This window comes from Charadrius vociferus, unplaced genomic scaffold (assembly GCF_000708025.1).
Source record: "Charadrius vociferus isolate BGI_N301 unplaced genomic scaffold, ASM70802v2 scaffold230, whole genome shotgun sequence".
Lineage (NCBI taxonomy): Eukaryota > Metazoa > Chordata > Aves > Charadriiformes > Charadriidae > Charadrius > Charadrius vociferus.
The window spans coordinates 458,647-482,243 of NW_009646500.1; the positions used below are offsets into that span (position 1 = coordinate 458,647).

General features: G+C 36.8%; 1 protein-coding gene across 1 annotated transcript in view; it reads left to right on the forward strand.

Moving 5' to 3' along the window:
• The window catches only part of TRDN (triadin), a 140,680-nt gene that overhangs the window by 18,409 nt on the left and 98,674 nt on the right, over positions 1 to 23,597 (forward strand). Inside the window, exons 2-3 of the mRNA XM_009883240.1 lie at positions 11,918 to 12,127; positions 19,383 to 19,424. Of these exons, the coding sequence (XP_009881542.1) occupies positions 11,918 to 12,127; positions 19,383 to 19,424 (252 nt within the window). The remainder of the gene's footprint in view (positions 1 to 11,917; positions 12,128 to 19,382; positions 19,425 to 23,597) is intronic.

Here is a 23,597-nt window from a genome sequence, read left to right on the forward strand (position 1 = left end):
CTAAGACTCTGTACCTGTACATAAGCACTAAGTAGTGATCTTTTCTCATCAAACTTGAATTTACAAATTTTTCACGTTCCAAAACTCGTCCAAGGTATAATACTGAATAAAATGGATTAAGACATGGCTAATTCATGATAGCTGGTTCAGGAATGACTGAGTAAGAGAGGGCACAGTGGCGTTTCCTACTCAGTCAAAGATTTTGCTACTTAAAATGGGTCTCAATAGTCTCACATACCCCATTTTGTCTAGATTACTTAATACTCATTCAAAACAAAGGTTTCTTCTAAGATGTGAGTATCTGGCACTAGCTGCTATTAAAGAAACCTTTGTAAGATAGTGTAAAGACTTCAAAGCTCTTAAGAATCTCAGAATACATTTTAGATGTATTGTGAACACCTACCCTCAAGAAAGACCAACTGTTCTCACTGTGACTGTGTATCCTGTGTGTCTCAGCTGCCCATAGACATCATACCTGTTTCCAAATAAAGATCAGAGATGAATGATAATATTAATTTAGGCTAACAAGGGTAAACTTCAACTTCAGATTATTATTTTTGGAATCAGTATTGCAAAAAGAAAATGAGAAAATGCACCGTTAACTTTTACCTAAACACTGAATTCTATTCCTCAGTGTCAGTTCAAGAACCCTCTCATGCCCTAAAAGCAAATGGATATTTTCCAAAGGATTCTTTCAGACTAAAAAGAAGAAAAGAAAAAAAAAGCTGTAGAAAACCTTGTTTCCCAAGTATTTTAGGTGCTGATGTAGTGGACTTGTCTTTAGCTGTTCTGTAAGTATACAGATGGAGTACCCTCATTTATTAGAAAGTAACTCTTTGACAGAAGCTGGACCTTGGTTCATCTGTTCCTGTTTACTATGGAATATAGCTAACTATTGCCTCTCATGAAATTGGTTATACTTTTTTGCAAGCCACATAACAGTTTTCTCAGTAGGTGTCTTTCAGTTTTCTCTCTCCCAGACAGCACGACCTGTAATAGTTTCATAGCAAATTGTCATTTACAGATGAGATATATCAGTGACACCGATGACTGATTTGCCATGAGCACTTATTTTGGTTTTCCCCTTTTGTCAAATGAGGAATTGTTTCTCTCCACTTTTTAGCAAAGTCTTTTCAACATATACGTATATTTACTACATAACTCTTAGTATAGCAATTCCTGTATTCTTGTTGGCTAAAAATGCCTTTTTCTTCTGGCTCTGGTAAGACAGCTGGGGCCAGGTGTCTTCAACATGACGTATGCACATATATATTCAAACTGTATGCGTGTGGTGACCTCCGTGTTTGAGTGCTGTAATGACTGGATTGCTCCGTATGGAAGACTTGGCAAACTTGCAGTGTGGGACACTGTTTCCACTCTAAGTTGTGGAGACTGTGTTGATCTACTTTCATTTTCACAGTCTGTAGATATCAGTTCGTTAAGACATATAACGTAGTTCTTACCTCCAGTGTCAGGTTAGCTTGGAATAAATGAAATCAAGCAAATGATCATATTAATCATTCCTAGACACACTTATTTGAAAGATAATGGTAGTTCCACCAGAAGAAGCAAAGGTCTGGAGTTTTCTTTACAGAGTTTCTTTATACTGGTACACTTGTCTGGAGTGAAGACAGAGGTATTTGTAACATACTATTTATCCTACCGACTTTCAATATTTATTATGACTATCATTATTTTACAGATGGGAACAGATTTTTTTTTTCGCTTTTTTCCATAACAAAAAAAAAGTCAGTTTTTCTCTAATCCCTTCTGAAGGCTAGAGGGATGTGCAGAGCTGAGTTTCCAAAACAAATAACAAAGGGAATGCATACAGTGTTTTTGCTGCAGAAGGTTTCACGCTATTTAAAGATAAATGGCAACCATTTTCCTCCAACCTTCATTTTGACATTTTAAAAGATAAGATGTACCTCTCAGCTTATATCAACTCACAAGTACTTCTAAATACCCCTTTGACATCTCTTTCAGAAATGTCAGATTTCTAAGATGAACAGGAAGGTAAAACTTAAAAAGTTTTACTGTTTTAGAGCACCAATTTGTTTCCAAAGAAGGGGAGATGTCATTACTGTTTAATAAAAAAAATCAGGTGTGGAACCAAACAAACTGCATTTTTCAGTGTGCTGATAGATTATTATTGCATGTTCAGAATTCAATTACAGTCTTATCTCATCTACATTCTGAGAAGATGGAAATGAAATGTTTGATTTTTGAACGTTTCTAAAAGAAAATGCAAAAACATATCAAACTGAAGAGTTATTTCAAAGAGAAAAAAATGTACATCCAACTTCCAGATCATGAAAATGTGAAGCTTGCTGCCTTTTGAAAAGGGATCAGCTCAATGTTCTTTTACCATGCTTGGTTGCTGGTTTAAAGTGCAGTAAATGGCATTTTTCTTGTTCTTATCAACTCTGCCTCCTGTAGTTTTGATTTTATAGAAGTAATTTATTCTGTGTTGATTATTGTTAACCCCTGTGGTCTTCTAAGTTCTCAAGAAATTACTACGCAGAGTGACATAGCTGTAAGTAAAACGATCTATAAAATTTCCCAGTGAAACCTGCTATCTTTTAAACCTGGTCCTTAGGGCTTCCCTTACTTTTGTTTCTAAAGTCATTTCAGGTATGAATTATTGCAGAGAGGCTCACAATACAATCAGTCATATAAGAATATTTCAGCTGGCTCAACAGTACAGGAGATCTTTTAACTACTAACTAACCAGTAATCCCTTCTGTGTCTGTTGTACTTGAGTGATCAAAATGATGTAAAAGGTCTTTGAAATACAAACGCACACAAGAAACAACTATGCAGAGACAGAAGGTTAAAGGTCGTATCAGCATAATGTTCTTTATAAGCAGTTTTGGAACGACATGAAGGCATTTTTTATACCTCCTTGCAAAGGTATATGAGACAAATTTTCTTCCACTTAATTTGAAGTATAGACTAATGCCCTACTAGATTATGAAATTCAAACATGTAAGGAAAGATGGAAATTTGACTCTAAATCCCTGAAGTTCAACTTTTCAAGTGATGTAGGACTCTTCTGATATGAATATGCAATGGTATGTGGGCTCCTAAATCCTGCAGACATCTGCTGACCTAACTGGGCTCTCTGAAGTCCAAGGTTAGAAGTATGTTAGCTGAGAGAGAGTTAACTTATTTTACTGCTGATCGTATTTTAAAACACAGTGTAATTGGAGTCTGACTGAAACTGGTTTCTACTTCCCCTCCTTGAAGATCTCAGCTTGCTTCGAGACATGTACAAAGAGGTAAAATTCCTTTTCTTCATAGGTAATTTGTCGAATACTACAGTTCATATATTGACCTATTCCAGAACAAGTAGTAGCTAGTATTAGTATTTCTTCAACAGGATTCAATGATTCACTCCCCAAAATGCAGATGTTGCCTATTAGGTTCACAAGCATCGAGGCTTTTTTGTTTTGTTTTGGGTTTTTTTTTGGGGGGGGTGGGGTGGGGATGAGGGGGGCAGGTGTTAGTGTTTGGTAAGATTTTTTCTTCCCACTCTTCTCTGCAGGGGAAATCTGTCTGGAGCAGAGCACTTTTCTCAGTTATATATTCTTATTCCTTCTCAAAATCTTCTTTCTCAGTTACACCCATTGCTAGAGAAAATTGAATTTCCCAGCTGTAGAAGACTGACTTCCCTACTATCCCATTCCATGCATTCAGCTTTTCTAGACAAATCATCCTTAATTGCTGCTACTTAGATTTGTACCTTTGATTGGGAGGGCTCCCCTGGGGGTGAAGACTAGGTTGTTTCAGGGGATTCTGACTCCTTGCGTACAGCAATAGTCTAAATCCATCCTTTGAATCTGCATAGCAAGGAGTTAACCACGTATGCCAACTTGTTACATGAGATTCAAACAATCTTTTATGTATACACAAAAGTATCTTTAAAATAATCTTCGCAGCTGTCCTCAGAAAAAAACAAAAATCAGATACGTGCATTCCATTAATTGTAGCTAGATGGAAAACATGAGGTTTTGAAGCATTTTGGTTTGGTATTCTTGGAGTGGGATGAAGAACTGCTGTGCTTCAGCTGATTAATTATTTCAAAAAATGATTTATACCAGGTATATGATGTATTATATAAGAAAGAGCAAAATATAGTAAGGAACTTATTTAAAAACATTGGAGCTTAGTTTCTGAGTTTTTCATATTTCTTTTATTGAGACTCACTAGCATCTCACAGCAGGTTTTGAAAAATTGTTCTATGTGGAAAAAAAATCCTCTCATAAAGTTTCTATTTCTTTTTTTTACTATAAAGGACATTTGCATAAAAACAGTAGATTTGTTTCTTAAAAGTTCATTTTCTCTTGTTGCTCCCTCCCATTTAGAATCATCTTAATCCTCACAATAGATTGACATGGAAATGGTTGTAATACCACAATGGAAGAATTATGACTGCAAGTAGGGTATAAGCAGCAGGTTCTTAAAGTGAAATGATCCTGTTTCTGTACAAGTAGAAATGCAAATAAAGAGCAGTGGAGAAGTAATAATGGACATAAGATACTGTTTAAAATGGACATTTTTTTGACTTTGATATTTATTTGATGAAAATAATGTCAGCAAGAGAGAACAACCAACATGTCAGAGGATTGGTCCAGCTGGTGTGTTATCTTGTCTTCATCAGCAGCCACTGACTGAGAAAAAAGTATAAGTTCAGGCATTAAATGCTTAACCCCTGCCCTGCCAGAATACTTGCTCAGCATTTAGGGATATGAAATAAAGAAAATTCCTGAGTCAGAGATTTTGTCTTTGTATTCAAAAGTCCTTTTTTCCTTCGTGCAGTTGCCCAGTCCCTATCATAATCTGGCCATACATCACTGGAAAGTAATTTTCTGTTCATAGAGTTATGGAGGTTTTTTAATTAGTCTTAGTTAAACTATTTTCTTCACTTTTTTTGTGTGTGTTTTTTTTTTTTTCCCACATAGCACATAACCGTGCACTGTATCCTGAGAAACAGTCATTATTACGATCCCAAAATATATATCACACCTCAGAATACAGCATTAAAAACTTCTGGTTTTCACCTCATAGTATTTATTAGTAGTAGTACTGCTATTAGTATTATTTACTGATACCGTATGAAGTACACACTTTCTTTGAACTAGATAATGGAATGGCTTGACAGGATGTATCTTTTATTCTACAAACTTCTTATTGAAATCGATGTGATCAAAAGACTGGTGTACATAATTTCTTGCAGAATGAATAGGAAAGATTAATACAATTTAGTTCTTTAAATTATCAGATGCTCTCCATTGATCAAAAATAAAACCAATACAGATATAGTAACAGAAAAGGAAATTAAAAAAGTACACAGCACCTCATGTAATTATAAGTGCCTTTTATGAATTCAATTGTTCAGTTAATTTTCATGCACCATCCTCTTCATATTCCATAATCTCTCTTCTATTTCTTTTGTCATGTAGAATTGGTTGCCGCATAATCCCCAACCCTATTTTCCACGTTTCATAAAGAATATTACATTTTTATAACTATCATTCACCAATAAATCTGCAAATGTTCCCTCACAGGCAGTACCAGTCACAGCTTTCTAAGCCTCTAATCTGTAGAAATACTACCTTTAAGTTTGCGAATGTATACATGATATGCATTGAGAGGTTTCTCTCTTTGCACTTTAATTACATAAACTGTGTAGCAACACTTCAGTACTCTGTGCGATGAATTCAGCAGTCTGTAAATTCTGGTATTGGTTGTGAAACTCCTTTTATATATTATTCACTTTTAGTTATTCCAGTTGCACTCATTCATTCATATGAACAGGGATGTAATACGATACAAAAGAAAAGAAATAGCTGAATGTCAGCCATCTCAAGAGAAGATTTATGCTGCAGCTCTAAATAAATTAACTGTAAAATTGACACATTTCTGTGTAACAGCTTGCAGAAGTTTGTTCATACTCAGAAGACCTACTCTAGGTGCCCACCACCCATTTCTGGGCTGAACTGTAGATCACTGCCCTACTCACAGACCCTGATGCAGATAATGGTGAGAGAGAGGGGATTTCAAAGATAAGATGAATTTACCTATTTAAGTTTTCTTTCCCTGTTTCCATCTGCCCCTCTAACAGTGTTAGGAAGAGTCTTGCCTTTATATTACCATGTATGTCCAATAGAAAATATGATCCATATTAGTGCATCTAACTAGGTTCCTAACCTATTGAAGGTTACCAGCACTACAGATCCTCCATAATAAGTGGCTTTAAATCCACTGTCATCATATGCTTTATCAACATTTGGAGGAGCGAAAAAGGTTTTTCCCAGCTGGATTCCTCTTGCTCTTCTTTCTCTGAGCTGTTCTGCTCTCTGTTACTCACCGTCCACTACCTGTACCTCTTGGCCTCTGGTGCTGGGCAGGTAAGATGGTGGAGATGGTGAACAGTTCTAAGGTTCTCTCTTCTCTCTGCTCAGCATTTTGTTCTCACATAAATGTAGAAGGGAGACAAAAGGCATGAGTCCAGTGAAGAGGGGAACTCCCAGTGCCTATGGAAGGGCTGGGAAATTGGCTACATGCTTACAATGAAGAAAAAGTCATTAGACCACTTTGGGAAAGAATATTGCCACTGTTATTCTACTGCAAACCGCTAAATATTAACCAGAGCAGAAAATCTGCCTTTTCCTTTCCACTTGTATAGATCAAGGGTGCAGAAACCCCAGCAGAGAAATTAAAAGAGAACAACTCCATAGTCAGGCATCAGTATCACCTGAACAACAGGCATAGGAATAATCTTTTCTAGTGGTAAAAAGCATTTTCCCCACATGGGAAAAGAGTAATTACGGTGAGAGCTGTAGAGGTCTGTGGACTCACCAAAGGTGATACGCTGGTCCTGAAAAAATGCAGCAGGTTATTGCATATCTATTGCCCAGTCCTTCACTGAAGGGTTCTAATCCCTTGTGCTCTTCTCCCGGAGGTACCCTCCTTACCATAGGCTGAGACTCCTGCCTGTCTGATCGCAACAGTGGTAGATTGATAAGGTCACCAGGTTAAAGCCCAAGGCCCAAGCCGATGCTTAATATACAGTGTCGATTTATACAGTCATTCTTTCTCTTTTCTGCTCCCTTAATTAGTATTTAAATATTCCAAATGAAGTGGAATAGGTCGAACAGGAGCCATTAATGACCTGAATCCAGAATACTCTATAGCCTATTTATTGGAGTGTTCATCTGGGGAGTGGAACAGACAAGTCAAAATCTACCAGCTCTCTCATTTAGAGCAGACTGCACTGAGGTTTCTCACATCCCAACTGAATTGCCCTAGCAACAATATTATTATTTAAAAGGGAACAACCTCTTTTTTTTTTTTTAGTAGCATGACTAGCCCTCTGCTTTTAATATACCCAGCTTTAAAAAGACATTTCACATTAAATATTTTACTTGATTTTTTTTTGTGTGTGTGTGCTGTTGGCAGAACAAAGACTGTAATACATAAAATAACTATGAAATAACATAAATACAGAAAATTACCATTTTACATTTGCATGAGTCTAAATGCAGTAGGGGTATTTTTTTGTTTGTTTTGCTTTTTTTTTATTTTTTTATTTTGCTTCTGGGGTAGTGGGAGGTATAGCTGCTGAACTGCAAAATCGAGTGTCCATCCTTAACCATGGACTCCTATGTTTTTTATGCCTTAGGAGCTCAGCTCACAAATACAAAGGGTATTTTAGCTGAGCTGCCAGGACTACAAGCTCACCCTGGACTCTAAAAGTTGCACAGTGTTCTCCTCAAAGTTGTCACTAATTGTCAAGGTTTATTTATACCTGTGAGACTCTATGGGTCTTCAGGTTGTATCCTAAGTGACAACCCTGAAACCAGAGGAATAGTAAGAATCTCAGAGTTTGAGCTGTTTGGAATTTATCAAATCAATCTGTTGATGTAAAGGTGACATTTTTGACCTGATGGGGCAGTTCTGTGTGCATGAGAAATTGTGATGCGGAGTCAGAGGTATATATCCCCAGAGTGATCTTTTTATAGACGTGTAGATACAACTTTTTTAAGTTCCAATCCTCATTGAGAATCAATACAAATCACAACCCAAAGTGCCAGGAGGCTCAAGTAGACATGTGGCTGTGGATTAAAACTGGATGGCTGAAATTCTAACAGCCTTCAGCTTCACCCTCCACTCCCACAATGAATGTTGCCTCCCCCAAAGGAGGGACAACTGATCTGCTCATGAATCTCCTGACCCACTGCAATGTTCATCTAAGTATACTAAAGTAAATGGACTTGAATTCTGGTTGACTGTCATACAGACAGTGAAATTTGTCTTGGGAGAGAAAGTGTGTATTATATGGGCGGCAAGAACATCTGGGACAAGTCCAGGAGTCTGATTTTAACCTGTTGCTGAAGGATCCCTGTCAATTTTGCAAGTAAAAATTGATAGGCCTCATCAGGTGATTTCAAAGCACCAAAAATGCCTGTCTTTCTCATTCCCCCACCGGGCAACTGAAGCCTCACTGACCTCTTGGGCTGGAGCTCTGCTTAACTTTGGCGCGTTTTTGAGAAAGAGGAGAATTGCAGCTGGCTGAATTGATGGAAACATTGCCCATGTGTAGGTCCCTTCTTTCTCTACTGGTCTAGCTCTGTAAATAGCAACACTGTAGGTTTGGGGAGGAGGTTAACACTGGTAGGAGATGGACAAAAATACACACAACAACTGGGCACTGCACAGCAGGGAGCGGGCAGAGAAAAGCATTAGGATAGCACCATGGGTACTGCAATAACAGAGTGGTTGTGGTTGTAGGGGAGAGGGCAGTCATCTTGGTGTTATTGCCTCTTCTTCAAGTCGTGAAATTGCAATGGTATCAATACACAATCCACCTCACATGAGATTATGTAGCAGCAAACAATCTTCCTCAGGAGTCCTCAAATAAACTCCTCCAGCCAATTTTGTTTATATTAGTAGCTAGGGACGTAAAAATCTAATTTCTATTTTTGGTGGTTTAGGGCATCCTGTCTGAGTTTCTCCAGGAAGTTCAGAAGTTACTGTCCTATGGATGATGCTTGCCAGTCCTGTGAGGATGTCTCTGATACCATAAAGCACCTATAACAACCCTGGAGACCTTTCTTAGGCAGCTGAATCATACTGCAAGCATCTGCATCGCGAACCTCTCGCAGTGTAACAACATGTTTCTTAGCTTGACTTCCAGGCAAATTTGCATCAATAGCTGTTCATTCCCACTTCAATAAATGTAACAGTAGTGACTTTGTTGTATGACATCCTGAGTTTTTAAGGGGAAATCTGACTTGGCTACATCAGCAGCCAAAAGCATGCTATAGATAACCTTCTAGCACACTTGAGCTTTGTCTCTGCAGCATTGCTCAGATTGATAAATTGTGGGAAACTATTTTCTTCAGCCAAGAAGGTACAGAGCAGTCTGAATTTTAAAAGTTCGGTATACTAAATAGGAAGGAACTATTTTTACATAGCAACAGACCTAGAGGAATGATCCTTTGAGTGGTAATTATCTATATATGCCTATATCTATATACATACATAGAGTTTTAATTGCTTGTATTATAACTGTGCAAATATCTGCCATTACTATGTCCTTGGAGATATGCTGTGATACTAATCAGATTTGTCAAGATGAGACAGTACTTTCTATTCTCTCTTACGCATCATAAACTCTGACTGATATCCCCAAGGGAAAAAAATGCATAATGTGTCATTTATGACCTGTTGCATGCACAAATCACTTGCATTTTGTATGCAGTAGGATAACAAAATGCTATTGATTCTGAATTTGACTTTAGGAAAGTGATCTTTATTGCTAGTTGTCACTTGGCAATTTTTTCCTCCTGCTGTGAAATGTTTGATTCAAAATTTATGTTTGGAGAAATGGAAGCAGTGATAGTTTTATAATATATTTTAAAAAAAGAGCATAAATTCTATCTTAGCAGATAGACATTACTCAGAAGCGGAATAAACATTCTATAAATACACCTACATTTCAAATAAGTAACAAAAACCATGCAATATGCCAATCTTGTCCTGTTTACACAACACTGCTGTTTAGCAGAGCAGCTTCCTGGGGCTTGAAGCAAGGCACTGCTCAGTGTCAGGATGCTTGTGCAGAAGCAAACTTAAAAGGCAGAGCTAAAGGAAGTACACACAAATGCAATGCACTAGGTAATAAACAAAAGAAATGTAGAATAATTTGGGGTCTGAATTGGAACACTAAGGATATGATAGATTAAGGGTTAGGGAAACTCTGATACCAGAATTGTCCTTCCCTGTTCTACAGATGTACATGAGATACATAAAGGACATTTCAGTATCACTTTAGAATATTCTTCTCACTTTCTACAGAAAAAGAAACAAAATAAATATTAATTAGCATGACGATTATAAGACTTGTTATACCATCTTCTTTTTTTTCAGAGATCAATGTATGTACTTATGGGTAATATCAAGCATCTAATTCTTCATTCATTTCTTTAAGAATATCAATATAGTGATTCTTAAACAGAGGCCATGTACATGTTGTGATGGAAAATGTCTGAAAGTCTTCACCAGCCTTATACATCAGCTCTACTGACAAGTTTGCAATGGCATATTTACAATTTTCTGTGTGAAAAGTGAAAACAAACCTATTTATCTTTGTATAGGGCAGCTCTGACACTTTCCTTACCTCCATCATCCTAGAAAATTATCAGCTTTATAGGTTGTATCAGCTGTGACAGAATATGGGTGATCTCAGGGAAGAAGCAAAGGTATGAGCAAAGTCATCACCCGATTCCTTGAAACTTGAGGTCTCTGTGGCAAAGAGTCCCTGAAATCACTGACATTAATTTATGAGAGTTAGCAACATCAACCAGTCCAGGAACATATGTATCGTATCTTTTAATATTTTGACAGTAGCTTATAAGCAAATATTGTAAACTAAGCTAAGTGGAGGTACTGTCCTCTTCTACTGATGTTGATTGCAGAGTTATGAATATTTTTACTATTGTTATTGTATATCCTGGAAAACAAATACCAACCAAGATTGTTTAGATTATCACTTTCTTTTGTGAGAAAGGCTAACATGAGAATTTTCAAATGTTGTCAGGTTTCAGTTACTATTGTTTTTGTTTGTGTCCTGAATTAATATTTCTTGGAAGAAGTAGATTAAGTCAGTACTGTTAACTAATCATTTTACAGTTCATGTGTGTGTCAGCTGTTTAATTGGCTAATGTATGTACTCACCTTCCTACCACCTTTCCAGTACCAAAGCTGTACTCTGGAATTAAGTCTGCTTTGGCCCTGTAACTCTTGGTTCTTAGCAGATTATTGCATTAAATAAAAATGCCACAAACACAGGTATTTAAAAATCAGCTACAAGCTTCTTGGCAACTTATAAGGATACTGGAGCTGAAAATAATTTGTGTTTCTGTTAGATGAAACGGAGTATATACATTCCTATTGGCATTGAGAGCAGAAGTCCAGCAAAACCTTGAGTGGCATAGATGCATTAGCTCCATTAGAGTCAATGGAAGTACGCTTAGTCACATCACCTGAGAATCTGGCCTACAGCCCGTAACAAGACAGTCCTTTGGAGACTAATACTATTTTATGCTTTCGTCAGTCACTCTCCTAGGTCTGAAGCTATTCATGGCAGACTAAAAAATGTCATATTATAATCAAAAAGGCCAGTCACGGCTATTTTACCACGTGTGCCTCCAGATTAACTTTACTAAAAGTGGCCCTGGTTTAGGAAAAACTCCTTCCAGAAAGCACAGGAACCTGTCTTTAATAATGCAATATTTACATTTATTTTAAATATTCTGAGTACAGAAGGGTTTCAAAACAACATTCATATTCTTGATTTTTAGGCTCCAAGTGTTACATTCTATTTCCTCTGCTTTGACTATTTGCCTAGGACGTATGACTACAACCACGACGATAATAGATGGTAAGAACGGATCCATTCCCTCATCATCCATGAAAGTGGGCAAGAAATCAGTTACGGAAGACCTCGTGACAACATTCAGCTCACCAGCAGCATGGCTTCTTGTTGTTGCTCTGATTGTTACCTGGTCAGCAGTAGCTATTGTAATGTTTGACTTGGTGGATTACAAAGCCTTTGCAGGTAAAATTCAGCATATTCTGTTTGGTCTTGTATATTAAAATTTAAAAATTTATTAAGGAGTGTGTATTATGTAAATTTGCATATCTCTCACCTTCTTGGAGCCAGCGCAGTGTCTCTGCTGAGTTTACCAAGAGAGTAGATATTCTGAGAAATGTCAGAACATATTAGTTTACACTTGATACATCTTTATAATTTAAACCTCTCCATTTTGCAGCCCATCCTCATCCTGGAAAATGTGTATGTTGACATTAATATATGTATATGAGCATGTGTGGTCAGATTTCTGTTTTGCAATTCCTATATAAAATTATTTCAAAAAATTCAAATTAATTATTAATTCACATTTTCTGAAATATATTTTAAAATCTTTCATAGTTGCTTTGAGTCTTTTATCATCTGGTTACACAGTTCAATGACAAGAAATATTCATTTCTAAACATGCTAATCCTAAATTCATCTTCAAAAGCCGTAAGCACAGAGAACCAGATTCTTACCATCAGCTAAGCCAAACCCTTGTCTTCAATAAGGCAATAATTCTAGCTTATGTTGAGACTTGACAAACTGACTGAACGAGATCAAGTTTTGGGCTACAAATTCATTACTGAGGGCAAAGATGAAAATTAAGTGTGTGTTACATGGGATGTGATCATGGTTGAGGAATGGGAAGAAAGAAATGGGGAATGGAAATTACCTCACTGCTACTTGATTTTTTTGCCTTGTATCTGGCAATGGTATACAATGGAAAATAAACGAAATTACCTATGTTTGTAAAAGGTGCATAGTGTTCAGCAAGCCACTTTGTCAGTAAAACTTTTGTGAGGCAACCAGCTGTAATGACTGGGAAACATGTAAGTGAAGCAGAAAACAAATGATTAGGGTCCTTTTCTTTCTTAAATAAGAACTCTAGATCTAAACTTATCACATCTGTCACAATAATTAACTAGGAATTGAAATTCAGGGTTCAGCCTTTTAATTCAAAACAAATTGAGTTGAAGTTTCAAAGTTAATTTCCTGGACTTTATTAGTTTACTGATAAATCCATAGTTTTTTGTCCTTCTATATATATCAATATTGACCTCAAGATTTACTTAAAAAGCTTTTGAGACATAGACAGAGCCAGAAAGAAACCAAGCAATCTTGGATCGATGGATGACATAGAAGCTTGAAATGTTTTTGCTTCTCATTTGTCTTTGTTTTCAGAAGGAATTCACTTGAGTCACAGCAAAACATAAATTTTCTTTTGAGTGATCCTCCCAAAACAGGCATCAGATTTTAATTTGTACACAACGCACTTCCTGTTACAACATAGATGTAAACCAAGAGAGAAATATATTCTGCTTTAAATTTTCCATATTAACGATCAGTCAGTCAATCAATCAAGTTCTCAGTATGTTTCCAATAAGCAGTCAGGAACCAGGGCATAACTCAGGCAAAACTAAACTAAGTGATTCCTGAACTGGCTGTCAGCTCACGCATGCTCAATATACTCGTCAGGGTAATGTTAAGCAATGAGAATCTGTATTCGTACTGGAGACTGAAGGAAACTTTCTAAGCAGATGGAAATCGGATGTTCATGTTGTATTGGTTAAATGAGCTTAAATCCCCAAGGTGTTGATGGAAACTGACATTTTCAGACCAGACTGTAGAAATAAAAAAATGTAAAATTTAATCTGCAGGGTGAGTTTGTATTTTGTGGAGATCTCGGAGAGTTGATTCTTTAGTATTTTGAGTTCATGAGTTCATTTCTTCCCCTTCCCAAAGATATTTCTCTTCCCAAGTGATTAATTAAGCCAGCATTTAAATCAGGTCTCAATGGTGAAATATTAAGAGAAGGAACTGCTGTACTCCTTCAGACCAAGATTTATTAGACTGTTTCCTGTATTTATATAAATATAACAATGGCTACATAGCTCTTACCATGACTCCTGGGTTTCAGCTCCTGAGTCCCTGCTCAGTGTGATTTTTCCAAGTGGAACCCACTGATTTATAAAAATTCCATGGAAATAGCTGAAGATTTCACATAGGACCACCTGGCTGGCGTTATTGATACTAGAATGATTTTCACCCTCCGACAGTTTGGCCCTTTGCCTCCAGTGGAGGTAATGCTGTCTTTACATATGGAAAGTAGAATCTGGAGCATATTTTTAAGTGACTCCTTAAATCTAAAACCTAGTGATATTTCTCTTGCATTTGACACTGCTTTTTGAACAACCAGAACCGCATGAAAAAAAGTGAATAGTTATTTTCAGGACTGTAAGTTTAGTTTTGCAAGCATGATTAAAATTAATTTCCTAGTTTTTAAATGTAAATGAAAGATGCCAAAGAAATTATATTTAACTGTATATTTTTTAATCTATAAAACACAGAATATTCAGTGTATTTTTCCTTAAATAACACTTCCCTTCATAAGTCAGTGCTTTCAATTTCTTTCCCATTTCTTTACCTGAAGTTCCATGAAGTTCAAGTTTAGAAGGTATGCATAGCATGTGAATGAGGTGAGCTGAGAGAGCTGAACTCAGTCAGCCTAGAGAAGAGGAAACCGAGGGGAGACCTAAGAGCAGCCTGCAGCTATTTGAAGGGCAGTTACAAAGGTGACAGAGGACAAGCAGTTACCAAGATGAATTCCTTGTTATATCAGGTGATCTAATAAGGGGGATATGGCCAGAAATTGCTGTTGAACATAGAAGGTAGGGGGAAAGTCTTTACCAGGAGGGCACTGCAGCACTGAAACAGGTTGCCTAGAGAGGCTGCAGATTCTCCTTGGTAGTGTTCAAGACAGCTAGATGGCCGTGGCTGACTGGATCCAGTGTTGGCAACAGTCCTTCACTGAGAGGGATTGCACTAGATGAACTTTAGAGATGCCTACTAATCAACATCTGCAAGATTGCAAGATTTTATTGAAATGTCTGTTAGAATTTGGGTATTTAGAAAGTACCTGGCCAGGGATCTCAGTGGAGACACAAAGATAACTCAGTGGCAGATTCTCCCATCCTCACATGTGAGGGATGCTTCTGTGGACCTTTGTAGTCAGGATTTCACTCACTCATTCATACATAGAGTTAGCCCTGTTGATTTGTGTGCTAATGTTCCACAGGGATTCCTGGTGAGGTGACTTGAAAGCATACTGTGCACATCTGCAGAGCCAGCCCTTTGCCAGATTTGCAGGAAGCAAGGACCTGGGCTGGGACAGCTCTGGGAGAGCTGGGTAAAGTGCCACGCACCTCCACACTGGGGCTGGCTCTGACCTACGGGCTCCCACCAGAGACTTCCACTATGGGTCTGTGCCAGAAATTACCATCTCCACAACAGAGCCACTAGCAGTGGGTGTACTGCACAGCACTGACTGCAGCAGAAGACAGGAGAGCGTTGACATAGTAAATCAGATTGGGAACTGGGTGGCTGAGGAATATACACAGATTTGATTACACTACAGAGTTGTTAAACTCTAAAGGAAGTGCAACACCCTAAATAATGAGTTCTCACCCTGAGATTACACAGAGTTTCATAGAGCCAAGTAGAAACACAACAGAATTGACCACAGCAGACTAGGAAGTATTTTAAACTCAAGCATTGTTTTCTTATTTGAACAATTAACAAATTTGTTGTCGTTATCTTAAAGGCAAATAATTCAAAAAACGCAGATAATATTAGTATATGTATTTTATCGTATGTATTCTTTTAATTTATCAGCATAAACTTCACGATGCCTTTATGACTACAGAGTGCCAACCCATAGATTTTGGTTCTTGATTACTATGATTTCATGTTCTTTTAGAAGTAAACTATCAAGTTTGGGAATTTTGACAATTTATACAAGGTGAGGTTTGTCCCCTGAATAACTCTATGAAAAATGTTTGATTTCATCCTAAAATAAATGTGGTAAATTACTTTTGGGCATGGCCCTTCTCTGTTCTCTGTCTGAAAAGAAGCCTTTAGAACTGAGGGATGCTGAGGAAGGATAATGCTTAGGTTTTAGGAAGCTGAAGTTAGATGACATGAATTCAAGCTCCTGTCATAGAAAGATTTAGTATATATTTTGTGGAATTTTACACATCCAGAATATGATTACTGTAAATTCTATATTGCTCTGCAGTATTCAGGAGGTGCTGGTTATGACAGAAAATATTGCAGGAGGACCCTGTGTTATGGGGTGCACGCGTAAAGCTGTGACTCCTGGGTGGTTATGTGTCAATTTGTTCAGAGGTTAGAACAGAGATGGGATCTGCAAGTCAGCTTTGGCAGTGGAATTTGAGGAAAGCATGAGCCAAGAATTAGATCAGTGCTGAAAGATTCGCCCCTGTTCTATCTACCTAAAAGAAGGAAATTAAATTTTGCGGTGTTTTGCTTTAGCATGTTATGTTCATTCCTTTGAGGAAAGAAATGAAAGCTTGCATTCCTATCATGTTGTATTGTACAACTATAAACATGACTGAAATATTTTTAATGCGGTATGAAGGTGACATGCATTACAAAAGCCTGAGATAAAAAACTATGAATCTCATGCAGTATGTAGTGTGTATGAATATGCAATAAGTAACATACTGATCTCTTATACATTCTCAGAATTTTCAGAAATGCAAAAAAAAAAATCATTTTGGTTTGATGAGTGCTTTGCAGCAGTTTGTTATTACTACCATCCTTTGTGTTAGAAAATACACCTTGTTAATTGCCTTCATAATTCATGAATGTATTTCACGCATTTCTTGTACACATAACTGGATTATGTATTTTAATTGCTAAATGTAACTAAATAATTTAAGATTATTTTAGTCCTAAAGATTGATTGCCCAGGAATCCACATTTGCTAATGGGCTAATAAAGTGTTCAGAATTCCCTGCCATCTCTGTGACCAATTACAGCTAATTAACACCACCCTAATTTCAGCTCCAGACTGTTCAATATTCAGAGTAAATTGATAGTGATTTAGCCAGTCACCTAAAGGCCAGACTAAATCAAACCTAATGAAACCTCACCAAATCTATGAAACCCAAAACTATCCACAAAATAATCTAAGTGAAAATATAGCACAGACACTCAACGCGGTGAGCTTGCCACCTTATTGTGACTGCTTTCATGAAAGAAAAAGGAGCAGGCTCTTTGTTGTGGATAATTCCGTTCACTCAACCATAAAGAGGCTTTTTAGAGATCTGCAGCAAAGGCAGATCTTTTTTGAGGTAATGCATGTCGATGACAGGAATGAGGAGCAAATAAGATATGTAGGCACGGAGCTCCCAGCTCCACAAGAAGCAGCAGGGATTCCAGTCAGATATTCTATTTAATGTGTTTTGATTTTGTTTGGTTCTGTTTGTTTTTTGGTTTGGGTTGGTTTTCTTTTTGGGGGGGAGGGGTGGAGCGGGGTGTCCTTTTTAAGTTAATGGGAAAACACCTAGCTAAATTGTTGTGGGGTCTCTCGCATCTGCTTCTGACTAACAGAATCTGAAGTCACCATTTCTCTGCCTTAGCTTGTGGTCACTCCTATGACTGGCTTGTCGCCACAGGAAGCTTTTGGCTGGCCCTGGGTAGTCAGGATGATATACGTATTATATTTTCCAGTAGAGGAAATCAAAGAAATAAAAAATTAGGAACCATATATTCACAAGAAAAAAGATACAAGAAGGTAAAGAAGAGGACTCCAAACAACTTGTGTTCTGTAATTGACATGCTGACATTTGTTTTCCCAGTCTGCAGCATGATAAAAGTGTAAGATGCATAACCTGTTAAGTGGAGAATGTTTGTTTCATCATTAAGAGCAGCACAAGTCAGCAAAATATGGCTATTCTACTGGGTTTATTTTTTGGGGGGAGAGGGGGTTGTGAGAAAATAATTATTAGGAATATATACATCCATTTTTCTCCAAGAATGATCATGCTGTAGTCATTCTGTTAGGCTCGAGTTCACTGGAAACTTTTAAGAACTGCAAAAAGAAGAGTGTGCTTATATTTAATTTTCTATTTTATGCCAATATGTCCACCAGTTTTAAAATTGATAATACCTTTGCACTTATTGAGGAAAAAGAACTAACTTCTGTCTTAGTTTAATGAACCGGCAAACTTAATGGAACAAATAATTTTGTCTCCTGGTGCAAAAGGTGTTTCATAGTCTCACCAAACTGAAATAATTGGTAAAAGCATTTCCATACATGCAAAATCCTAGATAAATCTCCCACAGAACAAAGGAGTGGCATGTAAAAAAAAGGTGTTGGCCCTTGCTGTGCTCCCTTTGGAACTCATCAAAACGGTGCTACGGTCTTTTGAAATACAATTTTTACTGTATTTACAGGTATCAGTCCAGAACATGAGTAAACAGCTTATGCATTTCAAAGTTCTTAGTGAAATTCTTAATTGAATTATATGGGACTTCCACTAATGTATCAAAAACCTAGAAAATAATTTTTGTTCACTGTCTTCTGTAATGATAAAAACAATTAAAGACATTTAAACCCAATTCTACTTTAAAGAAGGGCTGCCTAGTTGACATCTTACTTCCTGTGTTTCACTCTGCAACAAATCTTACAGCTGAGTTATAAACCCCTAGAAAATGAGTTTATACTGGAAAGAATGACAGCCTATGAAGTACTGCAGTGCTGCAAGTACTGTGTTCATCCCAAATGGTCTAACATATACAAGATGATAAATTGAGATAGATCAAACTTCATGAGGTCATGAAGTTGAAAATATGAAATTTCAGAAACTGAACTAATAGGGAAGGATCTAAAAAAAGAAATGAGTCCTGCATGCTTAAATGCGCTTCACGGGGTACAAAGCACAAACCAAATTTCTGGCCCATAATGGTATCTGTGAAATTTCTAATTTTAAACAAAAAAACCCAGTAATTCATTTCAGTAACGATTGCAGTAATGAAATTCTTTGGTTATTTGCTGTTGAAGAAATCAGAATAGTTCAACAAGAATAAACCATATGTAATGTATTCCTTTCAGCAACAGAATATGTTTGTAACTTGTGAAAATACCTGTGCCTTATTTAACGATGTTGTACATTGCTCTGATTGGTACTGTATTATCTCACACCTACAGCGTATTGTTCTTCTTTTTAATGAACTGCAATTTCTGCTTCACAACAGCAGCCCCACAGAGATCAAATAACTCCTCGCTTCACTCCGTAACTGCTTCCTTTAGTCAAGAGACAGCTGAGGATGTTCATTATTGCTAATGGTGTTTCTTCCTTTTTTTTTTTTTTTTTTTTTTTTTTTTATTGGCCTTTCTCGGGTTGGTTCATCCTGTTGCCATCCGCTCTAGCCACCTATTCACAACATTGCGATGATCCCTGTTTACCACCTGGTAAAGATGTTCTGCCTGCAGTGTTCTGAATACGCGTGCGGTCTGCTGACCGGAGATAACCAAGCATGGGCACGAGCAGAGTGCCAGGACGCGGCAGCACTGCTTCTCTGCTAACCCCCAACTCTGGCTGGCTGGGGCTGCAAAGCTCATTGCAATAGCCTCCTCCTGATTTTCACATCATGCCTGAAATAGATCTGTCAGCTAAGAGACGCCCTCAGTCAGGACGTTCCCAGGAAATGGTGGCAAGCTGAGAGATACTCATTTTACCCTCGTGAATGCCCTTTAAAAATGCCATTGTACAATTATTTAACAGCACTGCCTTTTTAATCTGAAGTTAAGATTTGTGTTCTTAGTGTTCTTAGTGTTCTTTCTGTTCTTGAATCCTTAGAATGAGAAAAAAAGAAAGCTTCAAATTATTTTAGGTAAAATATCTGGCTGTTTCAGAAAACATGGCCAAATTGGGGTCTGATCCATTAAATCAGAAGCCATTCAGCTCATATCAAATCAAGTTATATAAATTACATGGAAAGCCCATCCTAAACTTACATTCCTGTCTGTGTGTGCGGCTATATCAAAAGTACCTGAAATCACCTGATACTTTGTGACACTTTGTGAATTTCTTTCTAAATTTCAGCAAGTAGATTCTAGATATAACTACTTTGTTCTCATTTTGGGTAAGATGCCTTTGTCCATTTTCAGGTGAGGTTTTCCCTGTAGGCTTGACCTCAATATAATTGTCTAAGGCTGATATTAGAAAGAGCCAGGGAAGATTTATACTAGACTGTAGTGTCCATATCTACAGCTTAAGTGCCTATAAAGTGGAAATTACTGAGTAATGTTGAGTCTGAGTTTTCTTTGGCATTGTTTTTGTACTTATAATTCAATACACTTACAATTCAAAATTAAATTATTATTTTTATACTCATAATTTAATGCTACCCACCAGCGTTCATCCTGAAGCTTAGTGGTGTAAGCATGACAAAAATATTAGTCTATGAAATAGGATGATAAGACCTAAGGACACCTATGCTGACCAACTGGAATAGTAATAATGGAAGACTTTATGTGTGTATGGAGTTTTTTATGTTCGATACTACTCTTCAGAAGACGACAGATTAGGAAAAGCTACTAGTAGTAATAACAAATCTTAAAAATATATAAACTTTCAACTTAAAATACAGGCGTCTGTATTTATAAGAGTATTTTAGTAAAGCTAGGATATGTTTTATTATCACAAACTAGTGTTAGGCTTCTGTGTTTTATCAAACATGACAGAAATTCTCTGTCTTCATCAGCTGCACCTTGTCAGTATCAATGAATTAGATTATATCTCATAGATCAATCTTTACACCAGATAATTACTGTGATTTGTAATTTAATTGCATTCAATTCACTGGAGTCAAAATATGTAATTGATGAAAATCCAACAATTATTAAGTAATTGACTGCAAATCATTAAAAAAAATCCCAACTTTAAAATAGGTTGAATTCTGAGTATATATTTAACTATTTGACAAGCAAAAAAGATTGATAGGAAATCTCATTCCTGGAAGAGTTATTAAGACTGGAATAATGACTGAAGTGATTTGCACAGATAAATCAATTAGTCGCTTTTTGTTGTGCACTTCACAGAAATAAATGACACAGACCATGAAACATAACCAAATTTGCTTGAGGCGCTACAACAAATCATACCATGTGATTAACCAATTCATATTTCCAAAAGCCACTGTTAAAGGACCGATTATCAGTCCTGATAAAGGTTTCTTCTGTTCCCAAAATACCATAATTTTACTGAAGCTGAAGTGACTTTGTCACTTTATAAAAATTATTTTCTGTCCCAAGAACATACCTAATGCTGATTGAAGGACTTTGGAAACCTGTCATTGGTTCATTTCAAAGAGCTGTGTCAAGTATGAGTTATTAATTACCTTTAAAGGTACAAATTCCATTTTCAAATCAATTGGAGTTAAAATTGTGAGCCAAGGAGAGTTCAAAACTGAGGAAATTAGTTGGTCAGAATTCTTATTCTCACATTTTGAACCAAATTAATGTTTCTGTACCAATAAAGCTGGAGAGCTACAAAAAATTGTAGCAATTTCATTTTAATGTAATGGTCATGAAAGCCAGTTTCAAAATACATAGGGAGTTTTCAGAAGTATTTAATACCTATAGCACATCTGAAATTATCTCTTAAAGAATTATTTTAACCAAATTTGCATATATTTAGTAAAGAAAATGCAAACAAGCTTCCAATTTTTCTTGCAGATTTATACAACAGGTAACATTATCTAACCAAATTCAGTTCAGTTTTCCTACAATAAGATTTTGTTAAAAGGTATTATACAAAGTCCTTCAATTTGACTAGGATTCTTTCTCAGTCAGCTTTATCTCTCCTGAATTTTGTAATTCGCCAGAAAGTTCTGGAATTTGTTATATCAAGGCATTGTTGGTGGTACCAGTGCTGTCTTGGAATGCAAGTAATTTATCAAGGTTAAATAGTTGTATTGACCTGGTATTAATTATAAATGTAAAGTTAAAAATTGCTTAGCCAAAGCGAACAATGACCAGAAGGATTTAAATATGAAACAACACCACTAATAGGTCCATAGCACCATGTCACATACCTCAGTCATACGAAAATAAGGTGTCATGTCCATGCTAATTTTTCAGGCTTCCTTTCCTTCCTAGTCAATGGAAAGGGATGGGCATCTTTGGAAATTAATCCATATAATCCTAACAAAGATGTCAGAGGAAGGTGAGAAACTTACCTTCTGAAGGTCAGAATATGTCTTTCTGCACTGGCTTTTCAGGGAGTCTAGAATCCACCAGGGGTTCAACACCTGGCTTTCAGGTACATTTGGCTAGATAGGATAATCCGAATTTAAGCTGTGATTAAATGAAATTACATACTGTCAACAAAAGGTCTTCAATATTAATTGCATGTTTCATCCCTGAGCTTAGCCTGCTGAGTAACTATGCGCTTCCTTTTCCCTCCTTGCTCCTTCCTCCTTTGACAGACATTTAATATTTTTCTACTACATTATCTAAGGAAAAATTGGCTCGATCCCTATTTACAGGTTGAGCAAAAGGTAGAACTTCACAGTCTGTATATATCTGAGAAATACTCTGTATTCATAAAGGCTCTTTACAGTTTAAATTCAAGGTCCTGCGCCTGCTACTCCCAGCACAATAGGTGACATGTATCATCTATTAATTATAGTTGATAGTTATAGATAAGTTAAAAATTATATATTGCATGCTATATAACATATGCTAGCAAGAGAAGTATATTGTGAGCTTAATTTTAAAATAATTTGTGTTCTAAGTTCTGCCAAGAAATGAAAAGTGAGACAGAGGACAGCTAATCCAGTCTGAATGTGTTGAATCCAAGACTATTCTAAAAAAGCCATCATACTGTACCCTTGCTGGGCATCTGTACATAAAAAAAAAAAAAAAAAAATCTAAATTACATCAAAATATCAATCTCAAACTTTGTTATGAAAATCTGCATTCTCTCAGCTTCACTCTTGAAGAAAGAGTATGCAAATCCTCTGGAAACGGTTATCTTTCTTTGCATGTGTGTGAGACAAACGGCATCTTTCTCTCTACTTGTTCCCCCCTCAATTGCTTTATTTCCTCTGTTTCTTGTCTGTTTTGTTCTACTGGGAAAGAACCTGCTATTGTCAAAGTTGTGGGGAGAGCTAAAAGTATGGATTTGATCAGTAGTAATTTTCACTTCAGCATTACCTGGTGTGGTGTTCTTAAGCATTTCAGGACACATCGTTACTGTTAGCACTACTTTTTAAAAATGTAGGAAATACAGCAAAAGTTAACCAGAAGATCTATGCACAAGGAGACAACTTTCCAGGCCTGTGTCACTTGCATCAGACTGCAAGTGGATCTCACAGTAGCTGTTTGCATACAAAATTTAAAATTACAGAATTTAATTTTTGAACTACGATTAAAGTGTCCTCTACACAGCCCCAAACCGATTTTTCTAAGCTTTTTATGTTAAACAGGATTGGCAACTTGGGCTTGTTAGTGTAGGCGTGACTGGAGAATTTCGCCTCTGGACACTTACAATTTTTAATCCCTTTTCATAGTTTGCTATGAAGTTGTTATGAATTAAAGACCAGGATATGACGTTGAGAGCTCTGATTCATCAGCAAA